Source organism: Cololabis saira, chromosome 23 (genome assembly GCF_033807715.1).
Source record: "Cololabis saira isolate AMF1-May2022 chromosome 23, fColSai1.1, whole genome shotgun sequence".
Classification (NCBI taxonomy): Eukaryota; Metazoa; Chordata; class Actinopteri; order Beloniformes; family Belonidae; genus Cololabis; species Cololabis saira.
Window position 1 is genome coordinate 6,947,576 of NC_084609.1, and position 24,180 is coordinate 6,971,755.

At 42.5% G+C, this 24,180-nt stretch overlaps 1 protein-coding gene across 1 annotated transcript in view; it reads left to right on the forward strand.

The window, feature by feature from the left end:
- Positions 1 to 24,180, forward strand: part of snd1 (staphylococcal nuclease and tudor domain containing 1) — a 275,137-nt gene that overhangs the window by 95,020 nt on the left and 155,937 nt on the right. The window contains exon 16 of the mRNA XM_061714247.1: positions 6,381 to 6,490. Coding sequence (XP_061570231.1) covers positions 6,381 to 6,490 — 110 coding nt within the window. The remainder of the gene's footprint in view (positions 1 to 6,380; positions 6,491 to 24,180) is intronic.

The window sequence follows — 24,180 nt, forward strand, 5'->3', positions numbered from 1 at the left end:
TAGCTATATTTCATTATGATCAAAGTTAATTTAATTTTTATACAAAAAGCAAAAGATATCTATACAGTATATACATATACAGGACTCTCTCAGAAAATTAGAATATTGTGATAAAGTTCTTTATTTTCTGTAATGCAATTTAAAAAAAAAAAAAAAAAAAGTCATACATTCTGGATTAATTACAAATCAACTGAAATATTGCAAGCCTTTTATTATTTTAATATTGATGATTATTGCTTACAGTTTAAGATTAAGATTCCCAGAATATTCTAATTTTTTGAGATAGGATATTTGAGTTTTCTTAAGCTGTAAACCATGATCAGCAATATTAAAATAATAAAAGGCTTGCAATTGCAATTTAGTTGATTTGTAATGAATCCAGAATGTATGACATTTTTGCATTACAGAAAATAAAGAACTTTATCACAATATTAAAATTTTCTGAGACAGTCCTGTATAACACGCACACACACACACATATATAATATGCATTATCTGCTAAAAAAACAGTTTCAACATGCTTGCTGCATAAAATGTGTCAGTTGAGCTTAATTTAAAGGCGGGAATATACTCTACGCAGGTGGCTGCGTATCCTGCGTACCCTGCGAACGTGTCTGTTCATGCTCCACTGCGTACGTCGCGTACCACCCGAGTAGAGCCTGTCATACCGATGGTGACCGATAGGGGGCAGTAAGCAGAGCAACAGTTGGAAAAGCTACTTATATTAAGTAGCAGAAGTAGTAGCAGCAGCAGCGGTAGCAGATTAGAAAAACAAACACTTTTACAGGACAATATTGGATGATGTAGGAGATTATAACATCGTGTGAATGTGTATGAGTGTGTATGAATGTTTGTGGTGGTCGGAGGGGCCGTTTGGCGCGATATGGCAGCCACGCTCCCGTCAGTCTGCAGGGCAGCTGCGGCTACAGACGGAGCTACCACCGGGGAGAATGTGTGTGAATGAATAATGATCTCTGTAAAGCTCTGGGTGCCTAGAAGGAAGCTAAAGAAAACCACAACATTATTATTATTATTATTACTCTTTTTTTAATGTGTATTACTTATTTATATTACTGTTTTACCCCCTTCCCTGTATGTGTGTGTGTACTTCTGCTACGTGAGTTTCCCCGTTGAGGGAGTAATAAAGGACTATTTTATCTTATCTTATTATTATTGCTTATTATCAAAAGTGGATAGTCTTTCCAGACTAATTTATCCAGCATTCTCCTCACCCATCTCAACAAGAATGACGAAACAATAAATCCAGTTAATTTTAGGTTCATATGGAGAAGTAGATGTCAATATATAAGAAAGATTAACATGGTCAAAAAATGTATTGTTCCTAATATGATTCCAAGTCATTCATTTGCAAGTCATTCAATAGTATTTTTATTGAAGACAGAGTATTTAATATAAAATAAGTCCCGTCAATTGACTCCCGGCTCCCGGCTCCGCTTCCTCCCGGCTCCGGGAGGCACCGAGGCTCGGCGCGTACCTCCGCCGGGGCTCGGCGGCCGGGGCTCGGCGGCCGGGGCTCGGCGGCCGGGGCTCGGCGGCCGGGGCTCGCCATCCGCGGTACTCCCGGGGACTCTAGTCCCGCAGCACCAGTGAGTATTTTGACCGGAGAGATTATAAAATACCGGACTTCGGCATATTTTACCGGACAACGGAAACCCTGGGGGGAAGTTAAATATTGCATAAATATATGCACGGGGAACTTTCTCCAGGGGAGAGCAGCATAATCGTGCCAGCCGGGATCAGACCGGGAACAGCGATACTAGCGGCCAGAGCGAGAACTGCAGGTCGCGTACGCGTTCAGTGTCTTTTTGAGAACGTGCACGTCGACGCGTCAAATGTACGCAGGATACGCAGGATACGCGAGACGTGACGTCACGCGTATAGGCGCGAATATACTCTACGCAGGTGGCTGCGTATCCTGCGTACCCTGCGAACGTGTCTGTTCATGCTCCACTGCGTACGTCGCGTACACCCGAGTAGAGCCTGTCATACCGATGGTGACCGATAGGGGGCAGTAAGCAGAGCAACAGTTGGAAAAGCTACTTATATTAAGTAGCAGAAGTAGTAGCAGCAGCAGCGGTAGCAGATTAGAAAAACAAACACTTTTACAGGACAATATTGGATGATGTAGGAGATTATAACATCGTGTGAATGTGTATGAGTGTGTATGAATGTTTGTGGTGGTCGGAGGGGCCGTTTGGCGCGATATGGCAGCCACGCTCCCGTCAGTCTGCAGGGCAGCTGCGGCTACAGACGGAGCTACCACCGGGGAGAATGTGTGTGAATGAATAATGATCTCTGTAAAGCTCTGGGTGCCTAGAAGGAAGCTAAAGAAAACCATAACATTATTATTATTATTATTACTCTTTTTTTTAATGTGTATTACTTATTTATATTACTGTTTTACCCCCTTCCCTGTGTGTGTGTGTGTGTGTGTGTGTGTACTTCTGCTACGTGAGTTTCCCCGTTGAGGGAGTAATAAAGGACTATTTTATCTTATCTTATTATTATTGCTTATTATCAAAAGTGGATAGTCTTTCCAGACTAATTTATCCAGCATTCTCCTCACCCATCTCAACAAGAATGACGAAACAATAAATCCAGTTAATTTTAGGTTCATATGGAGAAGTAGATGTCAATATATAAGAAAGATTAACATGGTCAAAAAATGTATTGTTCCTAATATGATTCCAAGTCATTCAATAGTATTTTTATTGAAAAACAGAGTATTTAAAATAAAATAAGTCCCGTCAATTGACTCCTGGCTCCCGGCTCCGCTTCCTCCCGGCTCCGGGAGGCACCGAGGCTCGGCGCGTACCGGCGGCCGGGGCTCGGCGGCCGGGGCTCGGCCACCGGGGCTCGGTCGCCGGGGCTCGGCGGCCGGGGCTCGGCGGCCGGGGCTCGGCGGCCGGGGCTCGCCATCCGCGGTACTCCCGGGGACTCTAGTCCCGTAGCACCAGTGAGTATTTTGACCGGAGAGATTATAAAATACCGGACTTCGGCATATTTTACCGGACAACGGAAACCCTGGGGGGAAGTTAAATATTGCATAAATATATGCACGGGGAACTTTCTCCAGGGGAGAGCAGCATAATCGTGCCAGCCGGGATCAGACCGGGAACAGCGATACTAGCGGCCAGAGCGAGAACTGCAGGTCGCGTACGCGTTCAGTGTCTTTGAGAACGTGCACGTCGACGCGTCAAATGTACGCAGGATACGCAGGATACGCGAGACGTGACGTCACGCGTATCCTGCGTCTCGCGTACGCGTTCTGAACTGCAAGTATAAACGCGGCTTAAGACTTTCAAAAGGGCTGCATAAACCAACATTGCATAAACGTACACTACTTATAGTTGTCCCAAAAGGCTGTAGGGTCCATATATAACGATGTCAACACAGTTATTATTTCCAGTTTAATGTCACAATAACTCTGGAGAGAACATCAGTAATGGCTTTGAAAAGAGACCAGCTCCTGGAGATCCTCAGAAAACAGGGTGTTATTAGGGACCAGAGTTCAGCTTTGATCTATTCTCACTGGAAAGATCTCAGCTAATGGCGTGTTTGCTGCTCTCTCTCAAACCCACCAAGGTGCTTCATGATTTTAGGCAGCATTTTTGGTTTGATGTCACATTTAAAGAGAGATCCCGACGTGTCACTGGCCATCATCGTCGTCGTTACAGTTGTGGCGTGGGCTTCGTTATCCTCTGGAGTTGGGACAATATTTCCATCCAATTATCCAATTCCTGCTTCTTCAAAGTGATGGTCAGAAGCCTCTGCGGAGACTTTCCCCGCTCTTTTTGATTTAGATGCAAGAATACATCCCGGACAAGCCTTTTAAAAGCGAAAATATACTTTTGAAGGATGCTGGGTATCCAACGGTGAAGTATACAATTTTCAACTTCAGTGCAGAGTTTTAACAATCATTAATTCCAGTTTCAACATGAGATTAAGCTTCAAATACGAAAATCACTAAAGCATAACCGTTTTTGTGTCCTCGATTGTCACGATGCAGGGTTAGATGTCACATTTTCTTCAGTTGTGTTGCATCCCTACCTGCCGACTCAACCGTAGCTCATCCACCAAGAACTTTAAAGTACTTTAAAGTACACCAGAGTGAAATTCAAAGAGGTCCTAAGATCCAAATAAGGCTGCTTTTTAGTGGAAATGGGTATAAAAAAGTGTCTGAGTTATCCAGGGACCATAAATAATCCCTACATTTCTGGTATGTACCAGTGACATGCACTTGTAAGAGTTGTGGAGGATAATTTCATTTCATTTATTCTTTATTATATTCATTGATTAAAAGAACAATTTAATATAAACACATACGTTTCTAAATTCTGAATGAAAGACACCTGAAAGAAGAATAATCTTATTTAATCTGCCCCTTTTCCTCAAGAAATCAATTTACAAAGAACTTAAATTAAAAAAAAACGACAACAAAATAAACACAAAAATAAAATAGCTGTCGGCCTTAACATACTGGCTTTAATTGTTCTTTTGAATGCAATGTTTGATTTGGATTCTTTGTTCAGAAATAGATAAAACATAAACTGATTCCTTCCACAGAAACATTCCATCGATTTAGTCCTGAATCTTGGTTATTTTTTAAAGATCTCTGTTCCTTTTAAGTTATACTTGCGTTCTCTTTTTTCCATTCTTTTCTGAATCCTTTACGAGAGTCTGAACCCAGTGGCATCAGCTGTTCCCTCTTTTGCATACATGCTCTTCTACACTGGTTTGAATGCAGCAAAGGTTTTCTGCTGGGGATCTTTTCAGTTGTAACCATGACGATGATGAAGGTTGTTTTTCATATGGGAAAGGTCAAGTCTTCCAAACTCCAAGTTGTGCCTGGAGTCGGGTCTAAAACACACCTGCTATTAGCAATAGTTTGGCTGAGTCAGTGGATCCTACCGGGTCCATCACCTTTTCTTTTTTTTACTTTTTCTTTATTCTCAATTCAAACTGTAACAATACATTTTTTCTTTTAGGAATTGAATAATCAGTTCAATATCAGAACAGATTCCTTTGGTTATTTTAGAGTCATGAAGCCGTATAATATTGAACTTATTTTCCTCTCCCCTCACTAGAGGACTTGCACAACGACCGCCGTATTAAAAAGGCAAAACATATCACATAGGTCACTTCTCACCCTGGACTCTCTGTCTGCACTGCTGCCCTTGGGTAGACGGTACAGAGCAATAAAAATAAGAACAACCTGTTTTAGGGAGAGTTTTTATCCTACAGCTGTAACAAAATTACTCAAAAACAAACTATAAACTGATGTGAGGGATTGTGTGCATGTGGAGGCTATTTTTAATTGGTCAAATTGTCAAATTGGTCTGATTCACCGCACGAATCTGCACAGATTACATTTGTAATTCTGTATTTGACCCGGTCTTTGTACGTTTTGACCGTATAGAAACGTAATATTTGCCATTGTAAGAATGAGACGTACCTGCTGTACTCTACTGCCCTTACTTTTTAAAAACTTGTGCTTATTATTTTACCTCTTTTCTTATCATTTTATTTCATTTTATTTGTTATTTACTGTTTGTGTCTTGCCGCTTTTAATATTGATGTAAAGCACTTTGAATGACCTTGTGTTGAATAGTGCTATACAATTGCCTTAATCAGTTATTGTTTTATTTTGTATTTATATAGTATAGCATTTATCTGTTCGTTTTTTAGCACTGACTGGTGGCGCTTTTAATTTCGTTGTTATATAACAGGGGTCGGCAACCCGCGGCTCCAGAGCCGCATGCGGCTCTTCAGCGCCGCCCTACTGGCTCCTGGAGCTTTTTCAAAAATGTTTGACCTTTTTTTTACCTTTTTTTTCTTATTTTTTTTCTCCATTTTCTCTTTTCCTTTTTTCTCTTCTTTTTTTTCTTTTTTTCCTTTTTTTCTCTTTTTTTTCTCCTTTTTCCTTTCCTTTTCAATCTCGACATTTTGACTTTTTTCTCGACATTTCGACTTTTTTCTCGAAATTTTGACTTTTTTCTCTTCATTTCCACTTTTTTCTCGAGATTGTACTTCAACATTAATCTCGACATTTCGCCTTTCACCATTTGCCTTCATTCTAAGGCTTATACAAGTCTTTTCATTTTTTGCTGCTCCAGACATATTTGTTTTTTGTGTTTTTGGTCCAATGTGGCTCTTTCAACATTTTGGGTTGCCGACCCCTGTTATTTAACAATGACTAATAAAGATCTTGAATATTCATTTAAATATCTGTTATTTTACAGTCATGAAGCTGATTGATATTGAACTTGTACATCTTTGTTCCCTCCTCATGTTTCTGTCTTGTGTTGGAAGGAACTTTGCTGACCTTTGACTCCTCTGATTGTGTTGTGTTTGGCCAGGTATCGAGTGTCCGCGTAGCGCCCGGAATCTGCCTGGGGGGATGCAGGTGGCCGAGCCCTTCAGTGAAGAGGCCATGCTGTTCACCAAAGAGCTGGTGCTGCAGAGAGAGGTGAGCGCTCGAGCAGAACATTCTGGCTCCGGCTTCATCTTTTCCTGGCGTTTCTCTGCCCTTTCCCAACGCTGGGGACTCTTGCTGCTCGGGTATTTCAGCTCCGAGTTTCCTTCACCTAAATTTTACTCTCGGACTCTAATTTTAGCTTCTTGGACAGAGAGGTTTTAGCTTTTGAAGGATGTGATTGATCACTTTATATTATCTTAAACATGAATTTTATTTCAGCAACACATTAACTTTTAGGTTTCAAATCATTTTAAAATATCACTGATTTTAAAAATTGATGTTTTATTAATTTATTTTTTGTCTGCATATATATTAATGGTTAATAACAGGTTAGTAAAAACCTAAGGCATATATGTATGCATTTTAAATATATATATATATTTTATTTATATATATATATATATATATATATATATATATATATATATTTATATATATATATATATATATTATTTATATATATATATTATTTATATATTTTATATATTTTATTTATATATTTTATTTATATATATATTATTTATATATTTTATTTATATATATATATTATTTATACATTTTATTTATATATATATATATATATATTATTTATATATATATATATATATATATTATATATATATATATATATATATATTATTTATATATATATATATTTATTTATTTATGTTATTAATTTAAAGGTAAACACAGCTTTTAAACTTCTCTAAAACTTTACTCTAGAGGGAATCTTTTATTCCTTTTTTTATTGTTTCAGATGTCTCTTGATTTATCTCTCGTCCCACATCAGGCCCAATGTCGAAGTGTCGTTGGGACGGTCCCCGCTAAGATCGGGCCGCTGGCTTTAATAAGCAGATTAAACTGTTTACTCCCCGGTGAAGTCTATTACAGCATTTAAAGCGGCCGCACTCGTCCCCCGAGTGATGTCAAATCTCACCCGGACTCCAGACAAAGGTTTACACAATCAAGTAAACTACTCCCCAGAACGCGCGCACGCGCCGGCTACTCTCTCCGGCTAATTCCCATTTTACAGAGAGCTCACCTGATAGCGGATCGGTGCTCCTGGGCTTTGGAGAACTCCATTCATTTGGAGCCTGTTCATTCACATGCTAATAGGTTTTTCTAAGAAGCAGTGAACGGACCAAAGCCATGATGGAACCAGCTATAATCCTGCCACCACTTATCCAGGCCACACACTCTCTCTCCTCTGCCTTTTTTTTTTTTCTTACTCCTGCATCGCTATCTCTGCTTTTAAAGGGCTTTTTTAGCGCAGGGTGGCTGACTCCACCTTACTCTGCCGTTCGATTGTCATGGAAATGGAGAATTTGCCAGTATTGGAAGTGGACTCATGTTAGAGTGTGTGTTTGTGTGTGTTTGGGGGCTGCAGGCAGGCAGCCGCCGACATGTCAGTAAAGTCTTGAGTGTGAAATAATTGATGGAAACAACTGGCAACAGCGGCCTCTGAGTGGGCGCTGAGGTGCTGGACGAGGTTTTTATCTGCAGATGCTTTACTCTCCAGATGCATATTTAACACAACCGTACATGCTTTACATGTTTAATCTGGATTCCAGGTAAAGTTTCATCCCTCTCGTCATGTAGTCGTAATTAATTCAGCATGAGATGCAGCACTTCAGACGCTGCTCATGTGCATCATGTCCCTGGTGAAGGAAGATGAGTAAATAGCAGAAGAGGGACCTTTTTGTAGCATCAGCTTGAAAATGGACTTCCATTATTTCGGTGTATCTGAACGACCCTGAGGTCGAGCGGCGCAGCGTTTATGTTGCACCGCTATTGTGCCGTTTACGAGGTAGTAACGGAGGTTAAGCGAGGACACAGCCATTTTTACTCACATGATTCCACGAAGCCTCGACGCTGTGTGACCTCACGCTGATGCGGCACCGAGTCTCAGCCTCCTCTGTTCATCTCTGTGAATGAAGACGAGGGCTGGGGATTGATTCAAATGTCAAGAATCGATTCGATTCTTAAGATTCAGAACCGATTATCAGGATTTGATTTGATCCGATCTTGATTTGGGTTAGTGTTATTAAAACTGTTTTCTGAGCTGTTGCATGAATTATATGACTGTAGTTATGCAATATATAAATACTAGTATTGAGATTCAACAGCAAGTATTGCAGCTAATGATGCTGTAAGGACCAATCAGCTCCCAGAATGCTGATAGAACTGCTTTCAGAAACATTGTGGGTCAGAATTACCAAACAGATCCAGGGAGGAAACAGAGACGGATGAAATCGGTTTCATTCTTTCCCACATTCCGTTTTTTTTTCCATTTTTGTACTATTTCGGTTTTTAATTTTTGAGAATTTGATTTTTAGCATTTTATGCAAATGTAACCCCAATACAGTATATAAAGTAATGAAATATAGACAATTCATGCCATTATAACTGAAAACTTTAATGTTTTCATACCTTTAAACATATTTAAAGGCAAAAACATGGCAAAAGTTATTCTTGTGTCCAACATAAACAAAAAAATACCGAAAGTTGTAACGTAATAATGAAAAAAAAAGAAGATCTTTAGACATACGATTTTTAGGAATTAATATGAGAATCGATTTAGAATCGGAAAATTTATATATTTTTTTCAATACAGGCCTAGCCGCGGCCCTTTCTCACAAACACCAGCCCTATGAAATTGGTTTTATTTTTTACATTTTCGGTGTTTTTAGTTTTTAAATTTTTGCGAATTTGGATTTTAGCATTTTATGCAAATATAAGAACACTTACAGAGTGAAAAGCTTAAACATTACGAGTTCAGCGGGTGAAAATGTAATGATGAAAATAAAATCGATCTTTAGACTTACGAATCGATTTTTAGGAATTAATATGAGAATCGATTTAGAATAGGAAAATCAATTTTTTTCAACACAGGCCTAATGAAGATGGGTTATTTTTTTCTTTTTATTGCATCGACATTATGCAACCGTTGTGTGAGAGAACCTATTCTCCTTTTGAAAGGGGGAAACGGGCCATCTCTTCCAAATACCTGAAGCCTGGTGGCTCGTACAACCTCACGGGTCCGTCCTGCCACCTTCATTTTCCTTCCTCTGCTAACCTTCGTCAAGGTGACGTCGGAAAGCGGTGTTGAAGCGGTTCCCTTATCACCTGCCTCTCCTCTAAAGCACTCGACTGAAAAGAATCCATCGAGACGTTTTTATTTGGGTTTCATTTGTCCCAGTGAATTAGAACCTCTTTATTTGCCGTTTGACATTGCCTAAAAGAACAAAACAGTAATAATCATCAGAGCAATCTGAATAAGGATGATACGGCGCGGCTGCAGGGTCCAGATCCAATCCTCTCCTCCGCCTCACGCCTCCAGACATCCCTCCTTGGCCGGCCGTTTGCGGTGTCAGCAGCTTCTTCCCAGGTAGGCGGGAGTCATCAGACACGACGGAGCCGCGTAATGAGCCCCGAGGCCGGCGCGGGGGCCGGTACCGACACCAACGCCGTCTCGCAGGAACACTTTAAACTGATGAATGAAATGACAAGAGGGCAAAAAAGTGACGGAGCACGAAGGCGCTGGCGTCGGGCCTGGAGATTAACGCTGCCGTGTGATGTTAGACGAGAGACGGAGCCTTAATGAGTGACTTCGCTTCGTTTTTCCCCAACGTCTCAGAACTAGAAGCACGTCGCGTGTGGAGCTCCGACATGAATCCGACTTCATTAGCCTCCATTCAGGTGTTGATCCGCCTGTGAAAAGCGTCTGATTGCTTCTGAAGGTGTCCCCGCGTCGGCCCTGCGTGAATAACTTCTGATTCATGTGTTGGTGATACCGCTCTTCTTTCACTAAATATTTCTCGCACTCGTGCACCTCAAAGCCGCCCGAGCTCTCGGTCGTCGTGACGCTGACGGCATGTTGGCACGACACGTGTCGCCGCCGGGTAATTGGCTCTTTTCTCCGTCTTAAATATGTTGAGTGCAGATGTGAGAGCTCTCGTGTTCTAGTCTCTCCCTGGAACGTGGTTTACTCTCGTCTCATGCTGGATTCACACTGAAAGCGTCATAAATCTCCTGTGGAGGCTCGAGACGCCTGCGTCGCGCTGCTTGGTGGATTCACACTGAAAATCTGCCGACACCTGTTCAGCTAAACCTCATCAGACCTTGAAAGCTGAAGTCTGTTCTGGTTGTTTCCACAGAACTGGAACTCTGTTTGACGTCTACCAACACAGTGACTCAGAGAAACAGTTCTTTGTAAGCGCTTTTTGTACACTTGGAAAATCCAAATGACCTGGGTTTGTATGTAGGGACCATATCCACACTATCCAATGCTAAAAGTAGCTATTTATTTTGATGTTATTTGATCGACCTGAATTTCTAACATGCATCGTCTCTTTGCTGCAAAGTCATATTCTTTTCTCGCTTAAAACTTCCTCTAGTTTTGATCCTGAACTGTTTGAACTGTTTGAAGAGTTTTGTTGTTATTGAAACTGATTTTTGAAACGTTTTTCTGCGGCGGTTTAGATGCCGTTCTGCCTGGAGGATTTTCTCCTGGCACATTTATTAACATTTGTCAGAATGGGCGACCACAATGACGAGTTTATGATGATTAGACCAGAAAACAAATAAAATCTTTGGGACCATCCAGCTCCTCAACCATCAGTTACGTGTTTCACATGAGCAGTTCAGGTAAAAACGGCAGTCAAATCAGCGAAAATGTCGGTTTGCTGGATGAAATATATTAATTCCTGATAAAATAAGTTTGTTAGTGCACAGCTATGCTCATGTGTGCATGTGAATGAGTTTACGTTTGTGTGTACATGAAAGTACAATCTGCATTGAGGCTTCTTGCTTCGGGAATCCCAGTCTGTGATTGGACGCTGCCTCAGCGTCGCCGCTGCTCATTTGCATAAAGTTAAGATTTTAACTTCAAATTGACGCCTCCGACGCATCTCGCAGCGAACTTTCATAGAAAATGAATGGCAGCCGGACGCTTTCAGTGTGAATCCAGGGTTAGTTTTACCTGGTTTCCGGTACCCGTTTCCACGGATTTGCAGTTTCATGGATGATGCTCTGCCTCGTTCATTTCTCTTTCTGCTACCAGACTTCCTCCCTCCCTCTGAAAACCACTTGTTTATCAGCTCTGTCTCATTTCCCTGCTTCCTCTGCGTCGCGCTAATCTGACAGACCTACCGGGGAACCGCAACAGCGGCACACGACTGATGTGTTTCATTTAGATTTCCTCACCTCCCTCCTTCCATTGACAAAAACATCCATTGACTTAGTCGCCGCGCTTCGGCTGATCTTCTTTTCTTTTTGATGATGTTTTTTGGGGGGGAAACTTCACAGCTGAAAAGAAGGGAGACGAACAGGCATCTCACTGCACTGATGCTTTATTTGGGACGAGTCAGGCTGAAATTATATTTAAAACCTGCCTCAGTTCAAGTTGTCCCAGCCTTGTTATGTAATTTTAAGGTTTAAGGCTAGTAGCTGTCAGGATTTGTTTTTTATACAACACAAACACACCTCTGTGATCAATATTCCCACACCCAGATTCCCAGCATCCCAGATTTCTTTAAACGAGTGAAAGTGCTTCGGCCGGCACTTTGTGATTTGTTTTTCCGTCTCCTCTTCTGCTCGATGGCAAACTGTTGTCTCTCGGTGTTTTATAGCATCCAGCCTGTAATTAGAGGACTGCAATCCCTGATAAATGAACCGTATTTTCTCTAAAGGTACACGATTTAAACATTCTCCATTGTTGGATTAATTGGATCCACTCTCTGCACCATTTCACCTGTCGTAAAATTCGCATTAAGCCTCAAATTTATGCACGACGACGGCAGTGAACTCTCTTTGAGTGAAGGCGTGGCAGCAGCCGGCTCCGTCCAGGTCGACCAACGGAACCACGGACCTGCCCTGACCTCCGCTCCATCTCAGACCAAAGGTGGCGTTTGTGAAATATCAGTGATCACAGGTCTGATTTAGCTGCACCGTGTTTGAGCGACGCCCAAACGCTGGTTTAACCTCTGATCCTGCCTGAAACGGTACCAGAGAAACGTAAGAGAACTTTATGATGGTAGGAGAGAACCAACTGGTGGACTTGTGGTCCAGCAAGCCTTTACACTGCAAAAACTCAAAATCTTACCAGGAATATTAGTTTTATTTCTAGTTAAAATGTCTCATTTTTAGTCAAAAAATCTCATTACACTTAAAACAAGTCATTACCAGAAAAATTACTTATTTTACAATTTTCACCTGTTTCAAGTAAATTTTCACTTGAAATAAGTAGAAAAATCTTGTTCCACTGGCAGATTCTCTACTTATTTTAAGTGAAAATCTACTTGAAACAGGTGAAAATTGTTGTTTTTTCCAGTGATGAGTCTTGTTTTAAGTGTAATGAGATTTTTTTGACTAAAAATGAGACATTTTAACTAGAAATAAGACGAATATTCTTGTTAAGATTTTGAGTTTTTGCAGCGTAGACAAGAGAGCGGTTGAGGACCTGGAAGAGGGTCGGGTTTTTGCAGACTTTGGTTGGAGCTCAAGTGTTGAGATGAGGATGGATGGACAGATTTAATCAGAACTGATATAAGGCATGTAGCTAAACTAGGTTAACATGGCCGGTTGTTGTGACTGAGGTCAGGTGGGTGAGATCCCCGGCCATCGTCTCCTGCTAGACTTGTAGTTCAAGACCAGTCTTGGTCTCAAGACCACTTTTTTGTGGTCTGGTCTCAGATTCGTATAATTGAGAGTCCGTTGCACCAAGATGACAGAATCTGGTGATCAGCAGTTCTTCGTCTGATTAATGTACAGTTTTGTAAACTTTGTATTTTGCATCTGGTTTAATGTTTTGGTGCATCTGCATGTGTGTCTGTATTTAATTACAGTTTTGTGTTTATAACGGCCTTGTTTGAATAAATATATGGATATTTGATATTGTTGTGATTGATTAAGCATCAGGTCCATTTCAGTGATGCTGATATACGGTGTAATCTAATTACTATAATGGTAAATAATGTAATTTTAATCTTTAATATTTAAAATTCAGGTTTCATCTTCAAATTCAGTCCAATTTAAATCAGTAACATTTACTATCCATTCCTTTTCTGAGGTGGAGGGGGGTGTTGGAGCTGGTTATTCTGCTAGAGGACTTTGGGACTAGTTAGTAGTCGTGTCAATCCTTAAAAGCACTGGAGTCAATCCTCCAATAGTGTAGAAATAGCGGTAGTGCAGTCGCCACACATATCTGATCTCAGCTGATGGATGGAAACATTTATAGTGAGTTCAACATCATCATCCACTTCTCTGTGTTATTGAGCTGCAGTTGAAAACAAGCTCATATGGAAACTAGCTGAACCAGGATGGAGCTGATGATCTACAATCACGCAGGATCAGGACATAACCAGGTTTCTTTTTGGTCTCGGTCTTGAGCTGAACTAGTCTTGGTCTTGATACTCTCTGGTTTCGGTTTAGGTGGTCTTGACTACAAGTCTATCTCCAGCACAGATGATGTTGCTGAGCGTCATCTCTAGAAAACCTACCAGGGTGGAAGAGCAACAGGTTCTTGGCGTCTGAACTCTGGCCCAGTTGTGATTAAAAGGGGTCTCCTTTTACCCCCACTCCCCCCCGGTGAGGTGACAACTGGGTGCACCGGGCCGGTCCTGGCAGGTCGCGGCCCAGACAGCCTTCAGACCTGCAGGAGTCCGTGTCGGGGAGCGTTGATGAGTCACGGTACCAGCGTGGCACCACAGATGCCTCGCTAATGCCTGCCTGCAGATCTCAGTCACCGTTCTCCATGAGAATATTAATTAAATGCTAATAAACCCCATACTTCTGCGATATCGGGAGGCTTTTTCTTTTCCGGGTGGTGATCCTGAGTAAACCACTACCTCAAGAATAAACAGACTCCGTCGCGAGACGGCGACCTCAAGTGCTGCTCGTGATGTCACACTCAGTGCGTTTACATGGGAAGTTTAATTCCTCTTTAATTAAGAATTAAAATTAAATACGATTTTAAAATGAGTAAAAATTACCATGTAAACACCTAATTCCAAATGAAAATGGCCATTCCGAATTAAACTTAATTCCGAAGTAAGTGGCTGGTTTATTCCAATTTTAAATCCGAATAGAATAATTCCAACATCATGTATACACTCATTCCACTTTAAATTAATTAAATTAAATTAATTCAAAATCTTTCTGCGCTGCTCGTTCCCTCCCCCGTCTGTCTCCATGACGCTTATATTCCGCGCTGATCTTGTTTTCCAAACAAAGTTTCAAGATTGCAGCACGCAGTAAACGGTGGTCAAGAGCAGAGACCATTTATTTAATAAATAGCTTGGAGGACCTGGAAATAATTAAAAGAACAGATGGCAGGAAAAATTAAAATTGTGAGCTTTTCAAAGTTATAGTGGTTAAGTTAGTTTTTCTTCCGGTAGACGTAACTTCTGGTAGGCGTAACTTCCGGTCCGCCCCCCTATCCAATCAGAACCTTCCCAACCCCCAGACCTTAAGTGGAATTGGATAAAGCCGATCAAACGTGTTTTCCATGTAAACCGCAATTCGGAATTCCTATTTCCATGTAAACTCGAAGGAAAATAGTTTAATTCTGAATTATTTAATTCTGAATAATTAATTCCGAATTAAAAAACATCATGTAACCGTGGCCACTTGTGGGCGGAGCTGCTTCGCTTTTCTCCACAAAACCCACAACCAGCACTTGACCTTTTTTATATTCACTATTTTGCCACTTATGGCATTAAATCTGTTCACATCTCTCATTGATTTCTGATGGAGCTTAAATTAGTTTGGCATGAGGTCATTTGACCACGTCACTTCATTTTTCCATAATAGCCTTATTTCCTGACTGTGGTTTTGTATATTCTGGACCCCCCACCCTCCACGCCTCCCCTGCATATGTGCGAGAGCAAATAGGAGCAAATAGGAGTAGACGTGATGAATAATGCATGGTGTGGTTTCCCTGGTCAGCGAGACGGACGCTGGGGACCGAGATGCCCCCCAGGTCCGTAGTTTTAGACCAACCACGAGTGCAGAAAGCAGCTCTGTATCCAGATTACTTTCCCCCCCACCCCTCCCTTCACAGCCGAGCCACAAGGTGAACACTGACTTAGTTGGATTGCGTCCATAAATGTCACATTTATCGCCTCTTTTTTTGGCCACCGCCGGCCGACGTGTTGCCAAAACTGGTAACGAATGATTGTGCTTTATTAACTAATAATAATATGTGACCCAAATGGGGCTTTTAATGATTGCAGTAAAGCAACAGCGGGGAAATCAATCCTCAGTGGCAGATGAGGATATTAAAAATGGTAAATCTTGTCGCGCGGTTGTCGATTGATTCGCACAGACAGCACCACATTGTGCAATTAGTTTAATGATGAAACGGACGTCGCTTGATCTCCGAGGGACTTGTGTCGAACCCCACGTCTCTCCAACCGGGGATCTCGTCCTCGTCCAGGTTCCGGCCTCGCCGTTTGTCATAATCGAGCTGTAATGGTCCCGGCGTTATTGCTGGACGAGTTGCTCGCTGGGACAGAACCGTATAACCGCGGGACAAGTGGCGAGCCCACGCCGGCCGGCTATTTAAACAGAGATTTTATCTGTAATCTAAATGCTGGCCTTGGAAGCCACATTAGGAATATAATGGCATCGGCGGGTGTTGCAGCTGAATACTGACCATACATTTACATCTACATGACTTTGGACTAATTGGTGTAGTGTCACAAGTAGGGCTGGGGATCGATTCAAATGACAAGAATCGATTTGATTCTTAAGATTCAGTATCGATTATCAAGATTTGATCTGATTCGATTCCGATATTGATTTGGGTTAGTGTTAAAACAGTTTTTTGAGCTGTTGCATGAATTATATGACTGTAGTTATGCAACATATTAATACTAGTATTATAATGAGATTCCACAGCAAGTATTTGCAGCTAATGATGCTGTAAGGACCAATCAGCTCCCAGAATGCTGATAGAACTGCTTTCAGAAACATCATGGTGCAGAATTATCAAACAGATCCAGGGCAGTAAACAGAGGCCGTATGAAATCGCATTTATTTTTTCCCACATTCCTTTTTTATTATTTCCATTTTTGGTCTATCTCTGTTTTTAATTTTTGAGAATTTGGTTTTTAGCATTTTATGCAAATGTAACCCCAAGACAGTATATAAAGTAATGAAATATAGACAATTTATGCAATTATAACTGAAAACTTTAATGTTTTCATACCTTTAAACATCTTTAAAGGCAAAAACATGGCACCAGTTATTCTTGTGTCCAACCAAAAATTCCAAAAAAACACCAAAAGTTGTAATGATGAAATAAAAAAACGATCTTTAGACATACAAATCGATTTTTTAGGAATTAATATGAGAATCATTTTAGAATCGGAAAATACATTTTTTTCCAACACGGGCCTAGTCACAAGTGGAGTTCATCCTTCGGGTTGTTGCAGCGGTTTTTTCACAGGTTTCCAGCTTCGCTGGCGGCCGGCTCTGCTCCTTGAAAGTAGTGAATTATAGCCTGAAGGTGAACCGAGTGGCCCACATAAAAGCATTTGCACCAGTGCAGCGACGGAGAGGCTTGGAGGGGGGGAGGGGGGGATGCGGAGAAGGGAGAAACCTGCCCACTGTTTTATCGCCGCAGTTCTCTTTACGAGAGCGACCTTGTGTTTAAAGCGTGTGAGATGGAGTTGCAACTTTGACGTCCACTCTTGATAAGCGCAACCCACAAAAAGACAGGCACGCGCTGTACTTATGGATGGAGCGAATCCTCTTAGCCTTTCCCTCGACGTGAAGGGCACTGCAGCACTCTTCCACATCAGCGAGGGCAGGAGTTTAATGCTCTTGGTCGACTTGCACTTTGCTGTCTAAAAGTATAGTTTTGGTGGTAATCTGTCTCCATGTTTCTGCCCCTTTTATGCCTCCGTTTTTACTCCTTTACATCCGGATTTTAGAGGTCCGGAAGCGTGTCGGCTCACATTTATAAGCTCTTTTTTCGGCATAAGATTGACGAGTAAATCAGATGGAAATGGATTTAAAAAAGCTTGATTTTAATACCTGCTTTTGATTTTATAAACATTGCTATATACACGTTATTGACCACATTACACCAAAGGGGTGCAGTCCCCTGGATGTCCAGTAGAGGCCGCCTCCAAAGTGACCTTCAAACCAGCTCTTAGGAACTTGTTTTTTTTGTTATTTCTCCTTAATTTCCTACTCATCTGGAAGCAAAATGGCCAAACTTTTTATGAAGTTTTGTTTTGGATGAGAGTTCTGATGGACGACGGGGCCGGTTGATGGCGGCTGCGTCGATGTAAACGTTATTACTCGTTCCTCCATAGCGCATTCGGCTCTCACTAAACACTTTCCCTCTATCCGGCTGTTAACCTAATACTGAACGCTTTTGTACGAGGCTGAAGTCGGTTGCGGCTCCATCTGTTTGTACGCAGCTGTCTGAAAGACTCGCTGGTGATAAATGGACGCGATTAAAAGAAAAAAAGAGAGCAAGCTAATATTTTCTGTTAAGAATCGGGAGTCGATGTGAAGTATTGACCCAGCGGAGCTTCCACACATGAATGAGGCATTTCAGTCTCAGTAGTTTCCTCACTCATGGTTTTGTGTCAGCAACTAAGTAGTTAGTGTTCTGGATAAAAGCTAAAGTTAAACAATGTATTTGATGACAGCTTAATTCAGAAATAAGATTTAATTATGAAAACAGAGATGTTACCATGATGAAGTAATGAGTGTGCCGTCTTGTAATCTCTGAATAAGTCTGCAAGTTACTCGACTTTGATTGTGATTTTTATTGATCACGCGCCGTCGTTGATGTTCCTGCGGTCAGCCGCCTCTCCTTCATCCGCCGCCGTGCTCCGCGGAGCAGCTTCGGTTTTACAGCGGGCTCCTTAATTTGCTGCTATTGTTGTTTACTTCATTAGCATTTTATGTTCCTCATTAAATGAGTGACAATGTTTTCACACACAGACTCTCCTCCATTAGGCCTCCGTGTCGCATTTACCCTCTCTTGTCCTTCACTTAGTTTTGTGTATGGTACTTCCACTAACCCTTCAGATCGCACACAAATACCCCAATGATACTCCAATGATGCCCGAAAGATGCTCCGATACCCCACTGATACTCCAATGATGCCCCAACGATACTCCAATGATACCTCAGTAATACTCCAATAATACTCCACTGATACCCCAATGATACTTCCATGATACCACAACGATACTTCAGATACCCCAACGATACCCCAACGATGCCCCAGCGATACCTCAATGATACTTCAGATATCCCAAAGATGCACCATATACCCTAAAGATACTCCAAAGATACTCTAACTAAATTATACCCCAACGATGCCCCAATGATACTTCAGATACCAAAACGATACTTCAGATACCCCAAAGATGCACCAGCTACCCCAAAGATGCACCAGATACCCCAAAGATGCACCAGATACCCCAAAGATGCACCAGATACCCCAAAGATGCACCAGATACCCCAAAGATGCACCAGATACCCCAAAGATACCTCAATGTTACTCCAAAGATACTCCGATACCCCAACGATACCTCAATGATACTTCAGATACCCCAAAGATGCACCATATACCCTAAAGATACTCCAACGATACTCCAAAGATACTCTGATAACTAAGTGATACCCCAACGATGCCCCAATGATACTTCAGATACCAAAACAATACTTCAGATACCCCAAAGATACCTCAAAGATACTCCAACGATACCCCAAAGATACTCCAAAGATACCTCAATAACATGCATTTAAAAGTCGTCGTCTACCACCAGACTAAAACCACTCTCTTTGTTTCCCTCCTCCGCCCGCGGTGGCGTGCCGTTGTGGCGTACGTTCGCCGCGTCCTTGACCATGTGTCATCTGAATCTGATGAGCCAGCCTGAGCAAACGGCTCCGGGCCGCCATGATTTATTTACGCTCAGATTGATTCTTCTCTGTTGACTGTGACACGACGGTGTGACATAGTGACAGTTTTGACAGACGGACACTTATTCATCTCCCTCCACGTGCACGTCAAAGGCACGAGCGTCAGGCGGGGGCGCATTGACGACGCTGCCGGCGCTCCTTTGTGGTCAATATTAACTGAAATACCGCTTCTACGACCCGGAAGGACGTGCAGAGGCTTGTGAAAAGGAATCATTTTTTCATGCAGGAAGATTGTGTGTGTGTGTGTTGTGTGTGTGTGTGTGTACACAAGCAAGGACAAACCAGACAGTGGCCTCTCAGTGCTAATAGTTCCCTTGACAACACAGCAGTTGCCACACATCAGTGATGTCTTGGCTGTAGGGTTTAAATGCATGACACACACACTCGCATTCAGCTTTGTACTTACACACACACACACCAAAGTCAGCTGTCATCATAAAGAGTCGGTCTCTGTGCCTCTTCTTCCGCTGCTGTTCATCCAGACCATCCTCGCTTGTTCCCGTCCACACATCTTCATCTTGTGCGTGTACTTGCGCTTTATTCAGTCCTACCATCATTTGTGTTATCGGTGCCCGGCCCTGTGTTAGATCGTCTACCTCATCTACCGTCGGGAGCCTCTACTTTACCCGGCCTGAGAGGGGAAAACGCTGCACTTGTGAGGAGCTGAACAAATAAGCACCGAATAAAGGCTAGAAGAAGAAAAGAGTGAAGCTTTGAGGCGGTAATCCGTCACCAGCTTACCCCAGCACAAAGTCCTCACACCTGGACTCTCATCCCCGCCTCGCCATACCCCTCCATCCACTTCTCCTTCCACCCCATTTCTTTACATCCCTCTCCAACAAGAGAGGCTATCTCAGTAGCTGTGTCAGCTATCAGCTCCCCCCTTCCCTCCCGTCCCCCCACTCCATCCTCTTTCTATGTCTCCCAGAGGACATTCAGGGGCATAAAAGGAAGAACAAGGGCTTGCAACGTGCCGACGGACCCTCCTCAGAGTGGGCCAGGGTGTTTTTCTGGGAGAATTAACAAGGCTTGACCAGGATACAGCACTTCCCAGCTGGATCTCTGGGCTTTGTTTTGCTCTGTTCACTCGTGCACGTCTGGAAAAAATGAGGCCGTTTTGAAGGTTTATGGCACAACTTCATCTACCGAGGTGCACGGACAAGAAAAGAAACAAAGATGCATCGAACTTTCATATCAAACACTTCAAATTAGCTCTATTACTCTGTTATTAGTTATTTTCCCTTTTAAGATGGCAGTAAAGACTGAACATGTTGCAGCAGTTGTGACCTCTGCAGGAAAAGTGATCAACTGTCATTAACCTTGTAAACGGCTCTGACCTCGTCCCCGACCTTTTCTGAGCCGCGTCAGCTTTGCTTTACTCAGGTGTTCCCTCGAGTGGGGGGTGCATTTCCCAGCAGGCATCTAGAACTGGGCACAACGCTGTTTCCCTGCAGCCGAGGGCTGGGGATCGATTCAAATGTCAAGAATCGATTGCGATTCTTAAGATTCAGAATCGATTATCACGATTTGATTCAATCCGGTATCAATTTCGGTTAGTTAAAAATGTTTTTTGAGCCGTTACCTGAATGACGTGCCTGTAGTTATGCAACATATTAGTACTAGTATTAAACTTGACGCCGTGTTCATTGTTTGATAGATTCACACCACATGCATGCGGGAATTATATTAAGCGACTACTGGGATTAAAGTTCATTGGGGCAAAGATATAATAATTAAAAAAAAAAAAATCTTTAGACATACAAATCGATTTTTAGCAATTAATATGATAATCGCTTTAGAATTCGAGATTCAGGCCTGAATGCATCACTAGACTAAGGTTTGTTTATGTGGGCCATCTATCATGGATTCGAAGGGAAGTTTTAGACTCGAAGATTTACAGTTTTAAGATTTATCCCTTCAACATTTGTTGGACTGGCTTTCAGTTCTTTTCCCATCAGATTTCATCCCTCACTTCATTGAAGGCCCCACCCCCCCCCCACTGAAGTGAAACTCGATGTCGTCATCTTCTAAAAGTGCCTGTGCAACCTAACCTCAGCTGGATTTTAATAAACTGCCTTCATTCGTCTCTTAGAGAAAACAACCATTAAAAATCAGTTATTTTCTCCTCCAAAGTTGCCTCACATGGCTTTATGACATATATTTCAAACAAAAAAACCCCAAACAAATAAGAAAGCGTGGCGTTTCAGGCCCCGTGGGTGGAGTGGTTGGCGGTGAAAGCTGAACTCTTCTCCACTCCAGGCTGGATAAAGGACAGTTCATTAGCACTAGTGCACGTCCTGAAAGCCTGTCCTTGATGGAAGCCGTGCACGTGCTCTCGAGTGCTTCTGTTAGTGGGGGGGGTTTAAGCACAGTAGTCTGGCACGCCCCAAGACAGACGGACAGACGCCAGTTTCCAGAAATATTTAGCTTTGCTGCTGCTTGGTGTGGTTTGTCTGCCACCTCGGTGCCGCCTGTTTTTCAGTGCGACGCTGAAGCATGCCTCCACAGAAGTGCTCAGCTATCGTCTCCTGGAACAATGCTAATAGATGCGTGTACTGCTGTGAGCAAACAGTTTGTGCCTCTGCTGCCAGCAGTGGGGGGGCGGCGGCTTGCCAAGTCTCTCCTAGCCTGAGCCTCGCCTCGCTTCTCTCCACTCCCCGAAACATAAACCTTAACTCTCTTTTTTCCTTCCCATTTCTATCTCCTCTCTCTCGCTCTTCTGCCCCCCCACCACCTCCCTTTTCGATAACTTCCCTGATGCCTTTGCTCCGTGTTTCAGAACTTGGTTTTGAAGTCATTTTTTACTGCATCAACAACAAATCTATTATTCATGGACAAACGCACGCCTGCATGCAAATATACATCTGTATTTGATTGTGTTTAATTAGCGAGGATGAAGACGTGCTGGAGGAGATTCACCTGCTGCAAGGCCGAGCTGTGGGGGGGGGAGAACTGTTATCGATGGGGAGCCACACAAAAGCCCAACAGTGTGTCACACCTCAGACGAAGCTAGGCGCAGGCTGAATGCTGATTGGCTGGAAGCTGCTGCAAACACTGGAAGGTGGATGATGGCAGCAGAATCCACCGGAAGGTGTTAAACATGTTAAACCTACGAATAAATTGACAGCGTTCTCAGTTTCAATAAACCAGCTACAGAAGTACATTACGCGTTAACGTTGGCCCACGTGGATTTAACTCCTATGAAGAGCAAACCCTGGAAAGGTCTTATTTCTCCCAAATGTGTGGGTTTAACCATGTTCCAGTTGTATATTTTGCTTTATTAGCCTTGTTTTTAGTTTAGTTTACAGTTTATTTCCATTGCACGGCTAGGAGATCGGAGACTTTCAGCATTTTCAGGCATTAATAAACAGCTATTGGGCTTAAATTTCTATTTATTGTTGTTTGAGGTGGAATGTGCAGCGATCGTAGCATCTCTAATAAACAGAAAACCTACAATCGCATATTTGTTTAGCCATTTATGTTTCAGCAACGGCTGAAAAACAAATAACGTGACTTCCACGTGTTCGATACCGCCCCCAGGTGGTGGCAGACAGCACCTACAGGTGGATTTTACTCGCCTATGAAGAAAAACCCCGGAAAGGTCTTATTTCTCCCGAATTTGTGGCTTTCACCATGTTCCAGTTGTATATTCTGCTTTATTAGCCTTATTTTTAGTTTAGTTTAGTTTGTTTCCACCGCATGGCTAGATGATCGGAGACTTTCAGCATTTTCAGCTTAACTTATTTTGGGTTTAAATTACTGTTTATTGTTGTTTGAGTTGGAATGTGCAGCGATCGTGGCATTTTTAGTCTCTTGATACACAGAAAACTTAGTCATATATTTGTGTTTCAGCCATTTGTGTTTCAGCAATGGCTGAAAAACAAATGACGTGACTTCCACGTGTTTGATACCGCCCCCAGGTGGCGGCAGATGGCACCTACAGGTGGATTTTTCTCGCCTATGAAGAAAAAACCCCGAATTTGTGGCTTTCACCATGTTCCAGTTGTATATTCTGCTTTATAAGCCTTGTTTTAAATTTTTTTTTTTAGTTTGTTTCCACCGCACGGCTAGGTGATCGGAGACTTTCAGCATTTTCAGGAATTAATAAACAGCTATTGGGCTTAAATTTCTATTGTTGTTTGAGGTGGAATGTGCAGCGATCGTAGCATTTCTAATAAACAAAAAACGTACAGGCGTATATTTGTGTTTCAGCCATTACTGACCCCGCTCTTGACCTCTGGACGTAACCACCGATGTTACTACACCCCCCACACCAGACGCTCAACTGCCTTTTATTCCGCGTTATTCCGATAAAAAGTTCTGACACCAGAAGTCCAGCGCCCCCTGCTGCCCGCCGAGACCCGGCTGCACTTCCCCGCCGTACAGCGAGGCTCCAGTTATCCGCCGCAGACGTTTGCGTTGATTTGTTTGATCTCCGAAGATCACAGCTGACTCGACTCGCACACACACGCGGAGATTTAAACACTCGCAGCAATTTGCTGCAGCAGAGGACTAATTTTGCCAGCGTAGGGAAAGCGTTTGAACCCGCGGATGCCGCGCGCAGCTTTTCCCGGCTTTCATCTCCACGCTGCTTTCATTTGCCATCCTTTGCTCAGCTGTGCACATTTCCCCAGCAAGTCTTTCGCATTAGCACGCTGGCTGTTACCGCGGCGTCCACGCCAGCGACGCTTCACCATCCACGGCTTACAGTGAAAACAACAAAAATAGTC